This window comes from Tenrec ecaudatus, chromosome 15, assembly GCF_050624435.1.
Source record: "Tenrec ecaudatus isolate mTenEca1 chromosome 15, mTenEca1.hap1, whole genome shotgun sequence".
In the NCBI taxonomy this organism is placed as follows: Eukaryota; Metazoa; Chordata; class Mammalia; order Afrosoricida; family Tenrecidae; genus Tenrec; species Tenrec ecaudatus.
The window spans coordinates 48364601-48386568 of NC_134544.1; the positions used below are offsets into that span (position 1 = coordinate 48364601).

Consider the following 21968-nt stretch of genomic DNA (forward strand, 5'->3'; position numbering starts at 1 on the left):
TACGTCTTGCTTGTCTCCTCTTTGTTTAAGGGCACCACTAAGAACAGGTTTTGCCCTTCCTAATGTTCACTGAACACCGCTTCAAAGAGCAAACTAGGTCAAGTTGCCCAGGATTGGGACTACACCTCATCTGTTGGAGAGTGGGGGCCCATATAATTTGAATTAGTATGAAACTGGAGGTAAGGGACAGCTTTCCACTGCAATGGAAATTAACACAGTGTATCTTCAACCGAGAGCCTTGGTAGCGCTTGTGGTTAAGCACTTGGCTGCAAAGTCAGTGGTTCAAACCCGTCAGCTGTTCTGAGGATGAAAGATGAGGCTGTCAGGTCCCATGAAGGTTTACAGTCTCCGAAAGCCTAAGGCACAATTCTACTCTGTCCCATATGGTCACTCTGCGTCAGACTTGATGGCTGTGCCTTTGGTGTGTTTTACTTCCTAAGCCATTATGTTCAGATTTAGAGAGCCATACAATTAGGTGTATGTATGTCTACCTTAAATCCCAACCTGATTTTTATCAACCAAGGTGGAGGAAATGCTCCTTGGAAAGATACTTGAGGGTGGTGGGAAAGGTGAGCATCAAACCTGCCCAGCTCTGATGATTGACAAAAGCCCTTGTTTTAAAATCATTATTGATGGCGCATTTTGCATGGTCTGCTCTGCAGAGTTATGACGAGAGTCAAAGGACACCAAATACAATGATGTCTGTGGAAGGCTGTGGCCCTTGGATCACCACAGCCGTCACGGTGGTGGTAGAGCAACCACGGTTCCCACGGGCCTTGGGTCCCTCTGCTCCCGGAACCTCAGCAGGGTCTCCCGTGATTTGGCCTGGCTTTGAATTCCCTCCAGGAATGTGCGTGCCGTGCTGATAGAACGGAGTCGCGCGGCAGAAGACATCGCACGCATCGCACGCAACTAAACTGCCGCGTGACGAGATTGTCTAGTGAGAGGAGAAAGGCTGTGGAATTCATCAGACTGATGCTTGTCACAGCTCCTCCGTTCCAGAGGGCGTGGCCACAGCAGGTTACGGCCACCCGGGCTCTTGGTCTGGTATACCTCCTTCAGACCATGCTAATGAGATAGATTATACATATCATTCCTTCTAGTGTTCCTGCCCCAAAGGAGGTCTCTGGCACCACAGTACTTGTCTGAGCAACATGACAGTGTTTCTTAACCATGTTTGAAATGTAAAAGGAGGAGGCCATCTATACTCTTTCATGAACACATCCTGGTTCTCTATCACAGCAGGAAGTCCACAAAACCAGAGCCCCTGGTTCTACTTCTCTGTCATTCCCTGTGCACACGGGGCTCTGAGTGATGCGCACGTGGGGAGGACAAGGCGCCGGTCACTCTTGGAGGAGCACACACGTCACTGCGCTCAGCTCCTGCAGAGCAGCAGTGGGACTCAGGTCATCCTTGCTCCTAAAGCAGTCTCTCCCCGTGCTGAGGCAACTGGGTTTGGCCAACATTGTACAACGATGAGGCAAGAAAGGCCAGACACATTGAGAATGTCACAGGACTTGAGGCTTATTTAGTATGTTTTTAAAAAATTGCTCTCCTTCTTCAGGAATTCCTCCGATGAGTGGAACAGGGACACTGCAGATCTATTTACTTGATATTAATGATAATGCCCCTCAAGTGTTACCTCAAGAGGCAGAGACCTGTGAAACCCCAGACCCCAATTCAATTAACATCACAGCGCTGGATTATGACATTGATCCAAATGCTGGGCCATTTGCGTTTGATCTTCCCTTGTCTCCGGTGACTATTAAGAGAAATTGGACCATCACTCGGCTTAATGGTAAGAACAGGTTAATTATTTGATATCTGTGCAATTGAGAGTTTTTGGAAACCGATGATGTGAAGTCGATTTAATGTGCTTTATAACCTCATTAAACCTTTATTTAAAGATAGTTAGCATTTTAAAATAAGGTATTAAAAGCACTTCCTGTTGAAACCCAGCTTAGTGTTGCTATGGATCTGAATCGACTTGATGACGGTGGGTTTGGTTGGTTGATCTCAGAATGAACTTCACCATCCAGCATCATAATTCTCACCCGCGGCAGATAGGCTACTAGGTAGTAGGTACACTCTGGCAAGTGCATTTTACACCGCCTTCGGCATTCACCATCACCCTGTGTTTTCCTCCTTCACACAGGTGACTTTGCTCAGCTTAATTTAAAGATCAAGTTTCTTGAAGCAGGGATATATGAAGTTCCGGTCATTATCACCGATTCGGGCAATCCTCCCAAAGCAAATATTTCCATCCTCCGCGTGAAGGTTTGCCAGTGCGACTCCAACGGAGACTGCACGGATGTGGACAGGATTGTGGGAGCGGGGCTGGGCACCGGGGCGATCATCGCCATCCTGCTCTGCATCATCATCCTGCTCAGTAAGTGCTTCCACTGCCTCTTGGACCCCAATGACTTTGCTTCTAGGAAATTTAGCGAAGTGGCAGATGCTGCTGCGGTGGGGGGTGGGGGGGCGCAGGGGAGGGGGTCCCAAAACTCAGTGTTTGGGGGATATTGCGCCCCTTTAAGGCTGATGGGACAAAATCTGGGACCGGATAAGGGCCGTGACTGCGTAATGTGATGATGTCACTGCCTTGTACATGTGAAGGTTGTTGAATTTGCAAATGTTTTGGCCCATGATCTGTATCTGCATCGTTAAAATTTTCAAGGTAAAGAGTTAAAAATTTTTTTTAAGTAAACTACCGCCTTCCTTCATTTTACCTTTGAGCATTTCCTCACCCATCAGACATGGGACAGCGGCGCCCTGTCACAGAGAAAGCACCGGCGCACTGTTTGAAGCACTGACGTTTGCTGTGCACCCCACTTCCAGGCCCGGGCACGGCGCTTTCCCGGTGCGGATTGCTTGGAGCGCGGTAGCACACGCTTTCCCCAAACCGAGCCAAACATCCCTTGCCTTGAGCACCTCTCTTACGATTTGAGTATGAATTTGTGGCACGTAGTTGATGATTTAGGAAAATGAGTATATTGCTTTCCTTCACGTTCCTTCAACTAAAGCCCAGTCAGCAACCTGCTCCAGTCATGCAAGGATCGGGGTATTTGCTTTTGAAGGGCTGTGTCGAAAATGGAGAGATTGTACTTCTCAGGCAGCACATTTGATGGTAGAAATGATTACCTAGCGTGATAAATTATCTGTCTTTAGAGTAAGTGTAGATTAAGGAATTGCTCCTTTTTAAGACACTTTGCAATCTTTGGTTCAGTGGAATGCAGGAAATTAACCACTGGAAAGTACTTTAGGAACCACTTCTAAACACGCAGGTTAAAGAATAAATGGCCTGAGCTTCGTGTTTTATTGTGGAGTAGCAGCAGGACTTAGTTTATTGTGCGATCATGCCATGCACCAATCACTTTCTTGAAAATGTTGGCCATTTCTTTTATGCTTTCTCCATTTACAAGTGTTCTGGTAATTTAGAATTCCGTCTCTTTATGCTAAGCAATTACTATGGAAGCCCGGGCATTTTTACTTCCTGTGTGGAAACTGCTTTGACTATAATTTGAAACCTGCATGCTATACTAATAATCCACTTGCTAGATTTCGCCTTGGAACAATGGCAAATGAGATCATGTATCTGGCTTTAAAAGGAGGATATTTACTTTTATGGCCAATAATAAAAAATGTGCTCAAATAAGAGTCATTAAATCTTTTGCTTCAGGATGTAAACTGATATCCCCAGGCTTTAGACAGAATGTGTTCCTAGATGTGCACTTAGGGACATGTTTCAGTTTCATCTGAAATGTGGCATACATGCCAAGCTTATAAAGGGAGATGCAGGTATGATACATTATGATGTGAAGGAACCGACGATGGCACTTTGAAGGGAAATGAATTGGTGCTGATTTTAACATCAACCCTAGACCTGGCACAAAGTGTAAAACACAAGTGCAAATCCCAATGCTATTGCAGTGCTCACGCGAATCCTTTGGCCTTCTTAACCTGAAACATGGGCTTGGACGGCAACAGAAGGGAGCATGGTGGAGTTTTAAAAAAGTACTGGGGGCTAGAAAGATGCAATTTCTGAGCCAGCCCACCCACCACCTCAGCCATCTTGGCAAACACCCATCCACCCTGAAACTTGATTTCTCCCTAACTTGGGGGGCATAGGACAGCTGACCAGGATCAACCAAAGAGCGATTAAACAATGTATAACAATTTAGCTTAATTTGGATTTTAGGATTAAAAAGCATTTTATCAATCTTACCCTCTAGCAAGGTAATAGGGGGGAAAAGTTGTTATTCCGCATTTTGTAAATGGTAGAGCTAGGGCAGAGAATTCTGTGACGGAGAAATGGACCTGTTCTTCTCTGAGCCCCAGCATTTCTTCCCTGCATTGTCCTGGTTTTTGTCATAAGAGGCTGGAACGGGGTAATAGAATGAAAACTGCATTGCCAGCTAGCTATAGAAACACATGCACATAAGCTATTAGTGAACTCAATGATTAGATAGCTCAGACTGGTAAACTCACAGTAATATATTTTTTGTGTGTTTTACTCTTTTCCTCCCTAGTCTTGGTTTTGATGTTTGTGGTGTGGATGAAACGCCGTGATAAAGAACGCCAGGCCAAGCAACTTTTGATTGATCCCGAGGATGATGTAAGAGATAATATTTTAAAATATGATGAAGAAGGTGGAGGAGAAGAAGATCAGGTGAGAAATATTTTAAATCTTTAAAAAAAGAATGCTTAGGATCATATAGTTTACTTAATGGGAGAAACGAATGGTATCAAGTTTCTCTCCCATTGTTATATTATCAGATATTTTCTGGAAGCTTTCCAATGCGTGCTAAACATTCTTGAGGTTTGTTTTGCTTTGTTTGTTTTATTGACGTTTGTTTTGTTTTTCAAAAAAAAGTCAAATGTCCCCTTACTTATTTTTCGTTAACATGGTGCCAAAGAATCTAGGATTTAAGCCCATCCCAACTATATTGATATTAAAATATTTAGATTTATATTTTATATAAAATTATTTTCTTCACAATTTTTTTCATCATTCAATATTCTTCATAAATATTAATATAAGTAAAAGTAGTGTCTATGCTGGAATCTGAAAATTTACATGGATGGTATAAAATACACTTAACTACATTCTGCAAATACCAAGTCAGTGTAATATTCCAGACACTTAATCACTGGAGATAAAAAGGCAGGGGGCACCTCTTTCCTCAAGAATTTTACAAGGATTTTATTACAGGGGGCCTTAAAAAATTTCCTGGAGAAGTAGAATTACAAGATAATGGGATTTTTCCCACAAAGACTATGGAAGCATCCTAAAGATTCCCGAGAACCATTTGAACTTAAAGACCAATTCCGGCTCATCTTTGTATCCATCCTGCCTGTTATGGTGCCTCCCTCCTGACTTGCTCAATAAATGTTTTCATTGAGGGTATAAAATAATGTAAACTCTGAAATACTGTGTACACGTAGAATGGCATTTACAAGGAAGAGCAGGACTGATACATGGGAAACAAGGCTGTCTATCAGAGCGGAAGGACATTCCAGATACCATACAAAAAGCTAACATTTACGTACCAGGGACTTTGAATGCTCTTGTTGTTAGCTCCCTCTGAATCTGTTCTGACTCATAGTGACTGTATGTACAACACTACCCAGTCTAACATGATCATCACGATTGTTGCTGGATTTCAACCTGTAGTTATAGCCATTGTGTGAATAATCCATGCCACTGAAGGTCTTTTTCTCTGTTGCTGAACCTCTGCTTTAACAAGCTTGCAGGTCTTCTCTAGGGACTGGTCACACTCCGTAACACGTCCTCAGTTCCAAATACCATTCTGGTTATTGTTCTAAAACCAATTTGTTCATTCCTCTGGCAGTCCATGGTATATTCAATATTCTCCAACACCATAATTCAACCTTCCCATTCTTCAATCAATCCAATTAACTGTCCAGCTTTTGATTAGCTATGAAATGAGTGCCAATACTCTCAGTTGGGTCAAGCACACCACAGTTCCCCAAGTAAGCTTTGCTTTTCAGCCCTTCATAAAGAGATCGTTTGCAGCAAAGACACCTGGTGCATTGCATCATTTATTTTCGGCACTGCTGCTTCATGGGCTTTGGTTGTGCATCCAAATGAAATTAAGTCCTTGACAACTTCAATCTTTTTCCTGTTTGTCAGGATGATGTTTATTGATCCAGCTGTGACGATTTTTTGTTTCTTTATGTTGAAGTACCATCCGCCCTGAGCTCTTTAGTCTTTGTCATTAATAACAGCGGAAAGTCCCCTTCTCTTTCAGCAAGCAAGGCTGTGCTATCTGCATATTGCAGGTTGTTAATGTCACTCCCGTAATCCTGATGCTATATTGTCCTTCATAGTAATACTGCTTCTCTGATTATTTGATCACTTTAGAGTTTGAACAAATAAGGTAAAAGCATCCCATTCTGATACAAAACTAGCCTGATTTCAAACCAAACAGTATCCTCAAATGACTGCGCTAGATCTATGCACAGGCTGTGCTGGCCACAATGAAGTATTCTGGGATTCCTGTTTTTCACAATGTTAGTCATAATTTGTTATGATCCATACAACTGAATGAGTACATAGTCAATAAAATCCAGGTAAACATCTTTCTGGTGTTGTCTTCTGTCACCATCAGTGGATAGTGCATACTTTGTAATAATATATTAACTGTTTTCCCTTCTAGACACATAGGTCTTATCCTATCACGGACAGTGTTGTAATTCAGGAAAAAATCTTGAAATGATCTCTTTTAGCAATGAATGCAATGCCAGTCCTCTTCAATGTGACAGAACGGGCGTTGTAGAACATACATATGTTTGTCTGATTCAGAAGGGCCAATTCTGGTCCGTTTCAGCCCGCTAAACATATCGAGTATCAATCTTCACACGTTCCTTCTCTATTCTTCCATTGGCTTCCAATTATCTTAGATCCATAATTTGTGCATTCCGCACTCTCATTATCAACGGATGTTTTGAGCTGTTCTCAGTATGTGATATTAGTGCTGTGAATAATCCCCTCTATTGTGATGGAAAACAGAAATGAGCAGGGGTTTGGGTTCTACAGTCGTACAACTAGTTAGGTCAGTTCAAGTCTGTCTGGTACCAAGATCTTCAAACTACTCTGGTATACTATCAGTTGAAATTATCAAAATTTTTAAAAATCTTGGGAAAAAATCACTATCGCAAATGTTTTCTGGGTACATTTATTAGTAATGGTATTTCCACTCCTTTTTGTAAATTCCGTGGTGAGTTATCAAAAAAATGAACCCAGCATTTGGAGATTTGGATGATTATCAGTAAATGAATTTGTCTTCTTTCTTAGATCTACACTGCATCACCATGCTGGTTACCAGGCTTGTTAACATGAATAAAGCCAGATTTCATGAACATATTCATCCCTTTCTTTTCTCCTTTGAGGACATGATCTCTTTCTCTTTGTGCAAACAAAGCACTTTCACATCCGTTACTGTGTTGAATCTTTGGGACAGGCTGTAAGTGTTTGCTGTGCACAGAAAGTTCCGTGATTTCGACTCGAGAGTTAGTAGTTGGCAGGGTCAGCACTCGAGACCCTGTCTCCTGACTCCGAGTTAATTCACTGCTGTGGACTCATAGAGCTGCCCCTGTGCATTTCTAAGGCTAGAAAGCCTCATCTTTCTCCTGCAGCCCAGTGGCTGGTGGTTTTGAACTGCTGACCTCGCAGTAAGCAGCCCAACGCATAACCATCACCACCAGGGCTCACACTCCAAGTTAAGTTCTTGTTCAGAATACCCCGGCCTTCTCATTGAGAAGCATTGCATGTTTCACCTATGTTGTAAACTTGACTCAAGTGTGTAAAGCTGCTTAGCATCCTGACTAAAGTAGTTCTATCGATATAGCTCAGGTTTTTTTGATTATAAATGTCTTTGAATATTCCAATTTACGTTTGGCTTACTCCTTGTTCGAACTAGCCTTTCATGTTCCTTGGCTGCTCTCATGATCAACAAACATATCGATCACATTTTCTTATAAGTCTTCTGCTTTCAGCATTTTCTTTTTGTCATTGTGCATAATTTTTTAGGCATTAACCTAACTCAGTGCAACATTAGTTAAAAGAGAGAGGGGGGGGGGGGGAGAGAGAGAGAGAGAGAGAGAGAGAGAGAGAGAGAGAGAGAGAGAGAGAGAGAGAGAGAGAGAGATCTGACTGCTACACACAATCCGAGGATAAGAGAAATGGGAAGAATTGGATGGGGGTGGCGAGGTTACTCTTTACCGTTCTCTGTCCTCCCCAGCATGTGTCGGGAACTTGTTTAAAGGGTTGTATTTGTGCTCGTTGTTTTAAGGAAAGACATGCTTCTTTTCTCATCCACCTAGATTGCTGGTGCTTGACACCAAATGGCAAAGCACCTGTTGTCAGATGTATTCATTGATGACGATCAATCTCGAGGCTCTTCGTTTCCTGGCCTCGCAGACTATAACGCTTTGCAGGGTTTTCTTTGCTGCAAGGTCAGTTCTTGCGTATAAGTTTGTTGCCCGCCTTGGCCCTGCCCCCATTCCAGCAGCCTGAGCATGTTTCTGGAACGTCCCTTGGTTGCTTCCTTTGGCATTTTTGCAGTCGTCTTCTTGTAGCCTCTTAGCATGTTAGTCTACCACCAGAAGTTCCACCTCGGATCATTTGTTGTAGTTTTTGTGTACAGTTCTCATTACAAAATACTGTGACAAGATTGCATATGGCCTTTTTATTGATTCCAACTTTACCTCTTAAGAACATAGCCAAGGACGCAGCGTGGGGATATTACAGGAGTGTCTCCATCACCAGGAGCACCACCTTACTGCAGGCCAGTGTCATCGCCTCCTAGGCCGGGTCCTGTCTCTGGTTTGATGCCCCATCCACACTCTGGAATTTGTGAAAATTCCAACTTCATATTCCTCATTGGGGTACCACCATGACAAACGAAGCCAAAGCCTATGGGAAAGAGTCTATGAGACCAGCAGACTCCCTCAGGAGGCCCACTCATTAGGCCCTTCCACACGGGACCATAAATTCAAAAGTTTGGACGACTTTTCCTGATGTTTGTAAGGTCAGGTTCTTTTCTTCTTCCTCTTACTATTTCTATAGGCATAAAAACAGCTATGGCTCACTTTTTTTCCTGAGAGAAATTCATTGCTTTCCATACCTGAGTTCAGCTAGGCTCTGTTATCAGGCATCTTATAGTTTAAACAATATATATTTAGCAATTTGTATCAGTTGTTCTTTGTATTAGAAAGTGAATACGACCACGAAGCTCTTTGTGCTCTTGTGACCAAAAGGCAGAAGACTTTTGACAGGTTCTGGAGCATAACCACGTCTCATCAAAGTCATAAGAGCCTCATCTTTATCTTGTAAAAAAAAGTGTGTTTGGAGGAATACCTGCTTTAAGAGTTAAGATACCAGTGAGGAGTTCGGTGTGTGCAGTGCATTGTGTTCTGTTAGCCATAATGTGCATGGGACTCCTGGTTAGGAGTTGTGTTACTTCGCTGTGTGTGTTCTCTCTCTAGCAATGGAATATGATTCATACTTTATTAGCCTTTTGAAAATACTACCTCCTTGATAGCAATAGATTTTGGAAATGCAATTGATGCCATGTTACATTCTAGACAAATGTTAGTCGATTTTTATTATGCAAACTCTTATTTCACAGCATGTCTATTATATCAAGACGTGGGTAGAATTTTTTACAACAATAAAAAAGATGCTCTACTCTACGGCCTGGGAAAACTGAAAAACGTGAGTTGGCTTTGTGCTGCAGAGTGGGAACCTGGCTTGTGATAGTCAGGCGAGGGTCTGGATAGACGTAGGAAGTGAGAACCTTTAAAGTTATTAGCAGGGTCACTCCGTAGTGACTGTGGTTACAGGCAAGTAGGGAGTCTACTGCAGCACTTGTGATGTTTCTAACTCACTGCCATCGACTCAATGCTGATTTCTAGTGAAATCTGTGAGATTCCGAGACCATAACTATTGATGGGAATAGAAAGCCCACCAGTCTTTCTACCGAAGAGCTGCTGGTGGTTTTGAACTGCCAACCATGCAGACTGCAGCCCAACACGGAGCCACTGCACCACCGCCCCACCAGGGCTGTAGTGCCTACTTTACAGTTTGCTTAGCCAAGATTCCGAGCCCTCCTGCCAGCAATTCGTGCCAAGAGGGTACTGATTACAGAAAAAGCAAAGCAAAATTGCCTCTTAAAGAGTATTCTTACCTTTCCTGCTTTACTAATCAGCATCTCTCACCATTTGGTTTTTGTGCCAAGGCGGAGGTTGCTGTTTTAGCAAGATGAATAACAGCGCCTTAAAGAAAGTGGGGTGGGGTGGGGTGGGATGAGATAAATAAAAGCGAGGGGAAATAAAACTGTGCCCTTTTTCCTGCCTTGTGTACTGGCAGAAGTCATTCCTGCGTTGTTGGCCGTCCTGCCCCAGGTCAGGTGGTCTGGAGATGGGTGGGGGGAGGGGGGGCGCTATTTGAACCTGACCGGGGTGAGCGGTGTTGGGAACGTGAGCTTATCTCTTCGCAGTGCTGCTGACCAGGGTCACACAGACCCCCTTCAGTATAATGTCCACTCTCCGAAACGAGATGCCTTCTTTATCTGCTTCACGGCTGCAATCAGGAGGGCTTTTTGGTGGCTATCAAGTCAGGTTTAATTACCTTCATTAGCCAATGCCCTTCAGTGCCCTTTTGGCCATTTGGGCTGGTTGCAGATACCTTATCACCTCTAATGTTCTCTGCATCTAGTTCTTTCCCTATCAGCCTTGCTAATAAAATCAGGGTGGATGTACAATGCAGCTGATAGCTCATTTCCCCTGGAACCATAGCCTCAGGGTAGGAAACAGAAACAGATAGCTTCCTGCTCTTGAAAGCTTACGCTCAGTAAAGATTGGTCTTATATTAAACAAACATATATCAAACGTGTACAATGCTCAGCAGTGCCTACGTTAGCAAGCCCCATCGAAATCAATCCACATTATGAGGTGCATTGACCTCATAATCAACCAGTATTTTCCACCTCTCAGGCAAGAATTCCACCTTTGAGGAAAATTCTGCCGTTGCACTACTTTCAGGGTAAGGAACAACAGCACTGGTCTAATGTACGTACCTTCCTTTGGCCCCTAACAGTACAGCAGAGTCAGCGCCCTGTTAGAAAGCAAGAAAATGTCATTCCCAAAAGAGTCCTCTGGTCATGTGCTTGGCAAAGTGCTGACTCATCTAGGCCACGACAACACTTCCTTTGGAACGCCTTTTGGATGTATCCAAAGTTCGCTAGCTTCTGAGACACCCAGCAGTTTTCTGTACTAAAATTTGGCTTGGAAAATTCTCACGACCATGGACAACTGTGGAAACTCTTGATGTCTGGAGTAAGGGACAATACACAAGATACCTTTGAGGTCTGCAATAAAGTTCATCAGGCTCATTATAGACTTCCACAAATGACAGGCAGGAGACACTGGATTCTTGGGCCATGGGTGATTCGAAGGAGCAAGGCCAGCTTTCAGAGAGGAGGGCTCATCCGCTGCACAGCAGAGGTCATGTAGAGATAGAAGCTGCTCAGAGCATCTCCGCACAGAAGTCACTGCGGCTGCGTCAGGCATGCACATCCGTTTTCTCTTGGACCTGACTACTGCTTTGCACATCTGAACTCCCAGGTTCACCACTGCAGAAGGGGGCATGAAAATCTCTTGTTCTCGTCAGCCACCTACAGCTCACTGAGCGCTGTAGGTTTTACGGAAAGTGAGTGAGCTACGCCTGGATTCCATTTCTGACCTCACCAACTGTAGAGGACTGCTGAGGGCAGGATTTGGTTGTGTCAACGAGCATCTGAACTCTCACGGGAAGTGTCTGGTGGTTTGGGGAGCCTTTCTGAAAACTGCATTTCATGTGACTTGAAAACGAAGCTCCTAGACAGGGCATCACTGGGGAAGATACAGCGACGGGTTGCAGTTCATTCAAGTGGCAGTGGTCTGAAATGGAAATCATTCACAAGAAATCTGAATTTCCAGGTCCCAAAACAGGAGTGAGCATAGGAAGGCCTGGTCCTGCCTCCTGTCCAGGGGAGCAGTAATTGGAAACTGTTCAAGCAAGGCCAGCATGTTCTAGCAATTTTGTTTTAAATTTTGGAACCAAGCCAACTTTATTGATTTGTGCATCAGCCTGTGCCTGATACTTATTTTGGTAGACTTTAGTACTAATAGTAAGAGGGTACTAATTCCTGCTAGGCTTTCCATTTTACAACATTTCTGTGAGGAAGAGGAGGTATGATATATGTTTTGGAACCATGGGATACATTGAGATAGTATTTGTTTAAGAAAAGAGAGTGAAAAATGGAAGCAGATTAAGCACAGGCACCGATAGGCTAGCTGCCACAGGCACTCGAATCTTCCAGTGACATAACCCCGGTTGACATTTTTCTTTGTGTGCTTAACAGGAATGGAGTTGCTTTGGTATGAACATCTGCTTGGCGCGACACAGTTTTTCAGGAACCTATATCTTCCGCATGTGGAGTCACCCTAACCACGCACATTTGGTAGCACTAGAAGGCGGAAGGGCTTGCGGGATGATCGGGGGGAGATTTTATGGATGGGCCAGGCCGAGAAGTAGCATTCATCTCTTATACTGCCCACACACCCTTTTGCTGTTTGCCCAGAACGGAGTGTGCGTGGGCGCGTGGATCTGCTAGAAATCTTTTCCCAGCAACATGGGTTCGGAACATCAGTGTTCCAGGACCCTTTCTGCGGTCCTTTGCGAACATTCTTTAACCGGGTGCAGGAAGGTGCAGTATCAAGTGTGCCCTTCTGACCCCCTCTAGATGTTCCAGAAGGAAGTGAGTTCTGAAGAGATGCAGGAGGTCATGAAAATGAGATACTTTATGAACATGAGAAACAGCTTGCTGGACACACCTTGAACCAGGAGGGACATTTTTCTTTTTCTTGAGAGAGGGTCTCACATGCTCTGAGATACTAACATCATCTTTCCAATATCTATGGGATTGGAAGGAGCCCTGGTGGCATAGTGATCGCGCATTGGGCTGCTAGCCGAAAGAGCAGCCATTTGAAACCACCAGCTACTGTGTGGAAGGGAGACAAGGCTTTCTACTTAGGTAGAGTCCGCATCTCGGAAACCCACCGGGGCAGCCCTGCCCTGTCTTATCGGGTCGCTATCTGTCCGCATCCATTCCGTGGCACTGAGGATGATCTTTGGTATGGGATTGGTGCATGCCTGTCTCAATCTTGAAGTAGATGAGAGCTCAGACTCTCATCAGCACAGAAAGCACACTCACCCGCATTCCGTGCTGGCAAGGGGGTGAACGCCCAGAGTTCCTGGGAGGTAGCTGAGAGCCGGGTTTAGGATGGAGATATGGAGGGTTAACGATGTCATTTCTCCTGCTATTGCCTCTTCACTGTGCATTGGACTATAGAGTCTGTACATCTGTGCACATACTAAGCTTCTTGCTTGTGGACTTGGGCAGCACTGGGTTGGAATGTTTTCTTGACTTAACCTTTATATAAAAGGTTATATATAAAACTCTCTCTTATACATGCGTTTCTGTGGATTTGTTTCTCTAAAGTACCCAGGCTAACACATGTTGTTACCTTGGGAGTGAGGTACTGGAAAAACAAATCATAAAATTGGGAGTCGATGTTTGTTTGACCTCTCCCTCATGGTAGTTTTTGTTTGTGTAGCAGAGGTCAGATAAAGCCACACTTTACTCGACTGTTTTCTGGGGAAAATATGGGAAGTATGAAAATAGAAAGTTTGTAAGTCCACTTACTTTCAGCATTAAAATTTCATCTTTAGATGGGTTTAAGACATGCCTGCAAAGAAAGTTCTGAAAAGATATGCCCCACCCAAAAAATCTGGAACCATGAAGAAAACTCCTCTCTGGAACTGAATGTTAAAGAGAGCCTGTGAGCAGGCTGGAATGCTTGCTAGGTGACCACCTGGATCTACTTGTTGAGTGGAAGTGGGAGAAATGCAGCAATAAAGAGAAGGGTTGAGTTTGGCCACTGACACCTGTGGACTTGGTTTACAGAAGAAGAAAAAAAGGAGAAGATGACTGGTCTAAAGTTCATGACCTAAGACGAGGGGGCTAGACTTGTTGAGTATTGGTGAGAGCCCATGGCAAGGTGGCCAATGGGCACCCTGTGGAGGGTGAGGCAGCCCACATTGAGTTGACCAGAACCCGATCAGATGGAGATTTTCGAGCCTGTGAACTGGTGCATATTATTGCTGACGTTATGGATGGCCTGTCTGCATTTGACTTTGCTTATGGATGCAGACTTAACAATGTTTCAACTGGAATGAAGACATCCTGGGTCGACATCTCTGAGAGATGGTGTGTCTGCCTCTGGTCCTGTCCTTCAGATCTGTGAGTGTAGGAGAGAAAACAAACCCCAAAAAGCTTCCTATGTCAATCAAGTCAAGTCTGACTTCACACAACACTCAGGACCGAGCAGAACCGTCCCTGTGGGTTTCTCAGTCTGTACCATTCTCCTACAGAGTAGAGTGGCTGGTGGGCTCAAACTGCTGATCTTGTGATTAGTGGTCAAACACATAACCTACTGTCATATTCTAATTTTTATTCCAATATCTAGGTCACTTGGCTCCTGGTACGCCTCCTAGAACAGATGCTGACCTTCATTGGACCCTCTTCCTGAATCATTACCCTTGTTTGCAACTTTGCCTAGAATAATATCTAAACCAAAATAGCTCATTGCCACTGAATTGAATCTTACTTATCATGACCTGACAGACCAGAGTAGAATGCCTCCTTAGGGTTTTTAATACTGACAAATCTTTACAGTAGAAGAATACCTCATGCAGGGTGGTGGCTTTGAACCAGTAGACCCCACACTATCTCATTTTCACTTACTGAGATTTCCAGTGTTTTCAAAAAAGGATAGCTCTTCTAAATGCAAGCATTGACCCCATACTTGTCCTTGGTCAGGCCCTCTGCTGCACGCTTAGCTTGTGTATCTTGTATAACTATATGTGTGAGATAACACTCGTATTACTATAATACTCGATCCCAGAGCCATGTGTTTCTAGAGTACAGGCTCTTATCTACCATCCTGGTGCACATACGATGTTTTGCTTAGTATTACTGGTCGATAGCAGGCATTTGTCCTTGCTGAGAAACAATGAATGTGGGCCCTCACCCACAGCTTATTAAACAATCACTGGTTATCTGACTGTAGAGCAGGCAAAGGGTAAGACTCAATTAACTGGTCAAGCATGGCTTGCAAAAGTGAGCGCATTCTCACATCACCAAAGTTTGAATCTGGAGAAGCAACCAGAGGAACCAAGACAGTTAAAAAGGGGAAAAAATATTCTAAGCACTCAATCTGGATAACAGGAACTAAAATCCAAGCAGGATGCCCAGGCAGAGAGGAAGGTGTACAGGTAGCAAGAAAGCCACAAGAGACCAATCCAGAGAGTAGCCTGTTAGGTAAACTGAGGCACGAAACAAGAAGAGACGGACCATACTCGCCGAGGACTGATTCAAAAGCCGGCTTCATTGGGGACAAGTGGACGGGTTCAACAGCCCACAGTAAAGTGAAGCTATGGAAGCCCCCCCAAGGGAGTGCTTGAGGAGTTTTTTATAACCCCCCTTGTTGAAGCTTCTGGAGAGTTGACATAAGGTGCGGTTTTGCTCAGTGGGGCTTATGTGGGCATACGTGACTGTTTGCTCGTTGTAAAAGGTCAGTCTGCTCTGGTTCTAGGAACAATGATATGGGCGGTCTGTGCTTTTAGAGGGTACAGTTGTTCACAGAGCTAGCCCCTTTCTGGGAAACTCAGTCTAGGGGGAGGGTGTCCATGCTTTTACCAGACATCCCTGACTCTGATAGGGAAAGGGGGCAATGACGAGGTCATCTGTGATTACTTCCTGCTGTATGGGGGTGTAGTGGGGAAGTTTATCAGACAGAATGCAGGGACTCCGGGCTTGGCACAGGCGGCAGGGGCTGGTATTGCTGACTCGTTGATGTAATAACAGCATTCTTCTTGCAGGTAAAGGCAAGTGCCTCCTTTTTCAGCGGTGATGATGTCTAAGGCTCGTCAATTCTGTAAGCCAACTTGGGCAACAGAGGTTATTTGTCTTTGCACTGAAGCTAGGGATTCGGCAGAGGCATATGGCCAGTTGGAATTGCATGGCCCACTTGTCCGTGGTTAGGACTGAATGTGCCAGGGCCCCTCCGCTAAGTCCCAAGGCTACCGCTGAGGAGGCGAACTATAGTCCTGCGACCAACCAACAGAAGAAAAATGTCTCTAAGCACAAACAATTCCTTGGGACTGATCTTATCTTAACAAGAGCAGCTGTGTTCTTAGTTTACTCATTGCATCTCAGAACTTGGGAAAACATAAAGACATAGTGTTTTAAGAGAGTCACCAATACACTTCAGTTAAAACTCAGTGATTCTCTATAACCCCCCCTTTTTTTATTTTATAGCTAACACTGAAGAGTTAAAAGAAAACTATCTGCTGAAGCTGTGGTTTCTCTAAAAAGCTGCAGGGTACAGAAGCAGAACATTTGGTTAAGCTGAACTTTATGCAAGGTTAGGATCAATCCCGCCTCTGTTCTTATTGCAAACCTAGAACAACTTCACCGAGAACATAGCCTAAATCAAGAGATCCCTTTAGCCAGAAGGTCTCTGTAGACATCTTACCAATATCTGGAACCAACCTCAATGTGGACAAGCAAGCCCAACCATCTGACTCAAGGGGGGAAATGAAACTACATGATAACCAAATCGTTCTGCTTCATAAGCAAACCAACAGATGAACATCACATGGAGACCACTTTCAATAGTTTTTTGGGGGGTAGTTGTTTGGGGAATTATCTGTTTGGGGCATTATTGCGCTCTAGTAATAATGCTCCCAAGTTCCTCATGCGTTTATGCTCACCTGCAAATGATAGGATGTATTCATATTGGAAGAAGAGACACCGGTGTCATTGAAGTTCCACCAGGGATTGATTTAACACATTTTCATACGCTATTCACAAAATATTTATGGCCAGATGATACATATTGGTGGAGGTCTAGTCAACATTCATTCGGAAGCAGTCAGTAAACCATTGCCATAGAGTTCCGACTCATGACCCTACGGTGGGTTTCTGAGGTTGTATTCTTTATGGGAGCAGATAGCCTTACTTTCTCCCCAGGAGTGGCTGGTAGATTTGAACCACACATCTTGCAGTTAGCAGACCAGTACTTACCAGATAGCTTCACCAGGACTCCTTGAGCCAGCTAGTATCCAGGCCCCACTGGTCGGACAATATTTTGGACTTGATTAACACAAGATGGCTTTCTTGTTATTCTTATCATTTCCTGCAAACAAACATTTATTATTTACTCTTCCTGGCTAATTATAAGCTTACTATATTTAGTTAGAGGGGCACAAACTGTTATCAATATGACAAAAAGAACTGAAAAAGATTTGAATGTCAAGTATGGGATGAGGTTGGCGCTAAGATACTAGCTACTATAGACCCGCTGACCACATGAACCTGTTTCTGGGTAAATCATGTGTTATTGGAACAGAGCTATGTCCATTGTTCAGTCAGTGTCTGTAACTGCTTTCCAACTGCAGACTCGAAATTGGGCATGGTCACAAAGACTGTATGTAGGGCCCACAAAGTCACAAATATTTTCTTTCTGGTTCTTGCAGAAAAAAAAATTTGTCAACCTGCAATTCATTAGTACAGTTTTCAGTAGCACTTTTGGAACAAAATATTGGATCACTTTAACAAAGGAACTGTAGATAATCAAACCAATATCATGTTGCTAAGATATGGGAGTCAAGAATGGAATCAGCATTCTATAGTTTCAAAACTCATCATCTTCAATCACCATATTATGCTCTCTTTGTGATTTTTAGTTTATCTGTGATGAATTTAGAGCCCTGGTGGCCTAGTGGGTTACCTGTTGGGCTGCTAACTACAAAGTTAGCAGTTCAATACCACCAGCCACTCCACAGGAAAAAGGCAAGGCTTTCTACAGTCCCGGGAAGATAATCAAGTTTTGGAAACCCACTGGGGAAGGTCAGTCTCCTCTGCCCGGTAGAGTTGTGGTGAGTCAGAATTGGCTCGATGGCAGCAAGTTGAGTTTTTGTTGAATTCATTTATACTGATGAAATCCCTTCAATAGGCAATTCCAGAACAATGTGGCACAGCCAGGGACACCTAAGGGTGCCCATGTTCTGTCACCATAGTGCGAACCCACTGCTGTCAACTTTTTAGCTATCAACTTAGGGATTTCCTCTGAGATAGGGTAATGGGTTGCATTGAAACAGTCACTTCTTTTCTTGGTGACATGTTTGCTTCGGGAACAGAGAAGTTGTAGCGGCGTCAGAACGTGGACCTGAAGACACATCTAGATGGAGACGCTTGTTGTCTTGCAAGACAGTGCTCCGAAGAGTTAAGTGTTCATCTTCATACAGTGACAACTTGCCTTGTGTGGAAAAGATAGGAGATTGGAAATACTCAGAGAAAGGTTTCAGATTTCTGGGGACAAAGCGTCACAGTGAAGCCCGGTTTCTCTGCTAGAGGCTAAAGCCCAGAGCGTGGTATCCTCCCTTCTTCCAGCAACACTGCTTTCACAGCTAATGCTCCTTCGTTTTCTTATTTGGGGACAATATTTTGGGTGTCGCAGTAAATTTGGGTTATTTTTAAATGTATGTCTTTAGAAAGGAAGTAAGTGGTGGTGATAAAATTTCAACATACCCCGATCCCTGAAGCAGAACCAGTATTTCATACCAAAGCGTGAACCTTCAGGTCCCCCGCGATTCTGAAAAACAGGTAGTAGCATTTGTAAGAAGTTGCGACAGGATTGTATTGCAAGTAAACCACGGAAGCAGAAATAATAAATGTGCGCCTTATTAATAGTGAGGAGTGGAAAGCTAGCTAGCTATCCAAGAAGATTAAAATGCATCCGGACATAGAGAACAGGGGCTATTTATCTGTGTGTTTTAACTTCCCAAGCTATTTCATCTCCATTAGGTTTATCATTCCAAGTGGGAAAGCTTTTAGCATTATCTTTTGTTTGGGGGACTCCAATAATCTAAAGAATCTACTTAGCTTTCCACATCATTTCGCCTGTGTAGAGAGTTACCCTCATAACTGTAGTTCTCTGGGAAAGAAAATCAGGTCGTAATGTAATTTACATAAAGCTTGCAAGGGTATTTGACTTACTTGTCAGCAGCTGCATGGTAATGTGTTGACACCTTATCACTATTTTATTCAATTATTTTAATGCCAGGAGCTATAGAGGGAAAGATAACAATGTTCTTCTATTCCACCTTCCGTTTCTTTTGTGTCTGTCTGAAGAGTTTCTTGCCTCTGCCAGCCAGCTTTCCCCCCCAAAAAATACTTCTTTCCTTCTGAATTTTGTCCACATTCTTAAATATTTGTATTATTTCTAACACTTCATTATTAAAGGTTTTTAATACATTTATCTTATCTGTGAGGGAATTTTAAAGTCACTTGCTATGGCTTCTATAAATGGACCGTGTTCCACTTACCTACCCTAAGAGATAGCAAACCTCACCATTGTGTTTCATCCCAGCTTCTAACTAGCGGAGGCTCATAAAGGACCATGAACTTGGAGTGCCCCAGTGTGACTCACCCTTCCTAGACTTAATTGAAGACTCCTTCATAGACCAAGCCGCAGGGAGGATAGTTTTAAAAATACACAGACCAAGGGGCCCCTTCTATCCTATTTAGAGTGCTGCATCTCAATGTCTAATTAGCACAGTCACCTTGAACTCTCGCTTCTAGCACCCTTGGCATTTCCCCCCTCTGCCAACTATCCCGTGACTCTCTTTACTGGCATGTGATGTGGCCCAAGGAATCAGTCTCTTCTTTCAGGTATGCTCTGTTTTCGATGCCTTTGCGACTGCTTAGCTGAGTCAGCAACCTGGGGTAAATCACAAACCTCTCCAGGCTCCCATACTTCATAGATTTGGAAAATAGCAGCCGCTTGAAAGGGTCTGGGCTTTAATTATAAGCGCTATCACATCAGAAAGCACCTCAGAGAACCCTGAACAGACAATGGGAACCAGATAAATATTGGTTTTCCTTGTTCATACTCATAGGTGGAACCACAAACACGCTCCACAGTGGATTTGATCAGAGCAACCCCTGATGGCAAGGGAGAATGCCTCCATGGGGTTTCCCAGACTAAATCTACATGGAAATAGATAGCCTCATCTTTTTCCTGTGGAGCTGATGATGGGTTTGAACTGCCTACCTTGAGGTTCTCAACCCAACACTTAATCCAACAGTACTGTGCACCAGGCACTTCGTGATGCCTAGGGAACTTTAAATGGGCCCTTGAAAGGTATTGACTGTGCAGTTCCATAGATGCTACCTGCAATGTGACCTTCTGAAAGTTTCCCCTGGGATTCCAGAACTTCAGTTTCTACCGATGCAGCATTTTATTTTATTTAAGTGTGAAAACCAAATGCCGTATGGTAGATTCGTTGTATCACTTACTGAAGCAATTATGAATCATTGCAAGTCAGTGAAATTTAACGAGAAGAGGTGGAACCAGAGTTTTAGCTGCTGACTTGAACTTGGCACTAGCTCTACAGAATTGGACCACCTTGAAGGCATTTTGAGTCACAGATACAAAAATGTGTCAGTTACTTGCAATGCCGATATTCTTAAAAGTCCAATCCATGCCTACTTCTAATGGTCTATACCAAGTAACACACAGTACAGATATTAGTTGAAATAAATTCTCCCTGGCCTCCATTTGAAAGTGAATTTACCCTTAGGTATTTAACACTGTAGAGGTTGACAAACAGAATCTTCAATTTTTTCTTTTTAATTCAGAGAGTTTTAGGAACCCAATGATTCCTTGTTGGGTTGCTTATTTATAATCTGCAAAAATAAAGCCATGAACCTAATGACCTTGAAAATGCTTTCAGTCTCTAATTCTCTTTGTAATTCTCATTCTGCATGTTGTAATTTGTGTGTTTAAGCGGAGCATGTTGGGACTTAAAATATGTATAATTTAGAAGGCCTTCATAGGCTGGGCACTTATCAAAAGACCTACAATTGGACCCTCAGACCAGGACCTCTGTCATACAGCACAGATGGACGTCAGCGGAAAGCGAGTTCCCTTTGACCGAAGGCCGAGTGCACCCTGCCCCACCAACCACCAGATTCAGACAGTTTCAGCCACTGTGTGGAGCAGATGATGGGGAACCTGCACAAACAGGCTCTAACTAGTTTTGTGACCCAGTTTGTAGCGTTCTGTTGACTGGGATGGGGTGGGGGGAGTGGTGTTTGCTCTTTACTCTTTATAGATGCCATCACACCCGAGGACTGAGACGCATTTCTACCAGATTGGGGTCTTACCGCGCTAGTGACTCTCCGTTGATGACTCTGGGGGTACTTCCTCTGCACTCCCTTGTCAAGCACTACTATGCAGTCTAAAAGAACCAAACTCCTGGCCATCGAGTCGATGCTGACTCATAGCGACGCCCTGTGGGATCCCTAGACTAACCGTGTATCGGCGCTCTGCAGTGTAGTGCGATCCAACTCAACTCTTCTCGACCTACTCTTTCTTTTGGACATTCGATGTGAAGATCATGGTTGAAAATTCATTTAATGTTGTTTCTTTTAAGGAGAATGTACTATGGACCTGGCATATTTATGGAAGAAATGACTCGAATGCAGCAGGGAAAGGCTGTAAATTAATATGAGGTTTTAGAAATATGTTGTCCATACATTAACAAAGGAGCCCTGATGACATAGTGATTTCTTATTGGGCTTCTAAGGGCAAGGTCAGCAATTCAAAACCACCAGTCATTCCACACAAATAAAGATGAGGCTTTCCACTTCCATAAAGAGTCACAGTCTCAGAAACCCCAGGTGACAGTTCTACTGCGTCCTATACTCTCACTTTGAGTTGAAATGGGTGTGAGGTAGTATCGATGAAGAACACAGCTTTCCCCCAGATCC

General features: G+C 43.7%; 1 protein-coding gene across 1 annotated transcript in view; it reads left to right on the forward strand.

Annotated features, from left to right (window-relative positions):
* Positions 1 to 21968, forward strand: part of CDH2 (cadherin 2) — a 256551-nt gene that overhangs the window by 213598 nt on the left and 20985 nt on the right. The window contains exons 12-14 of the mRNA XM_075533054.1: positions 1565 to 1798; positions 2156 to 2389; positions 4530 to 4669. Coding sequence (XP_075389169.1) covers positions 1565 to 1798; positions 2156 to 2389; positions 4530 to 4669 — 608 coding nt within the window. The remainder of the gene's footprint in view (positions 1 to 1564; positions 1799 to 2155; positions 2390 to 4529; positions 4670 to 21968) is intronic.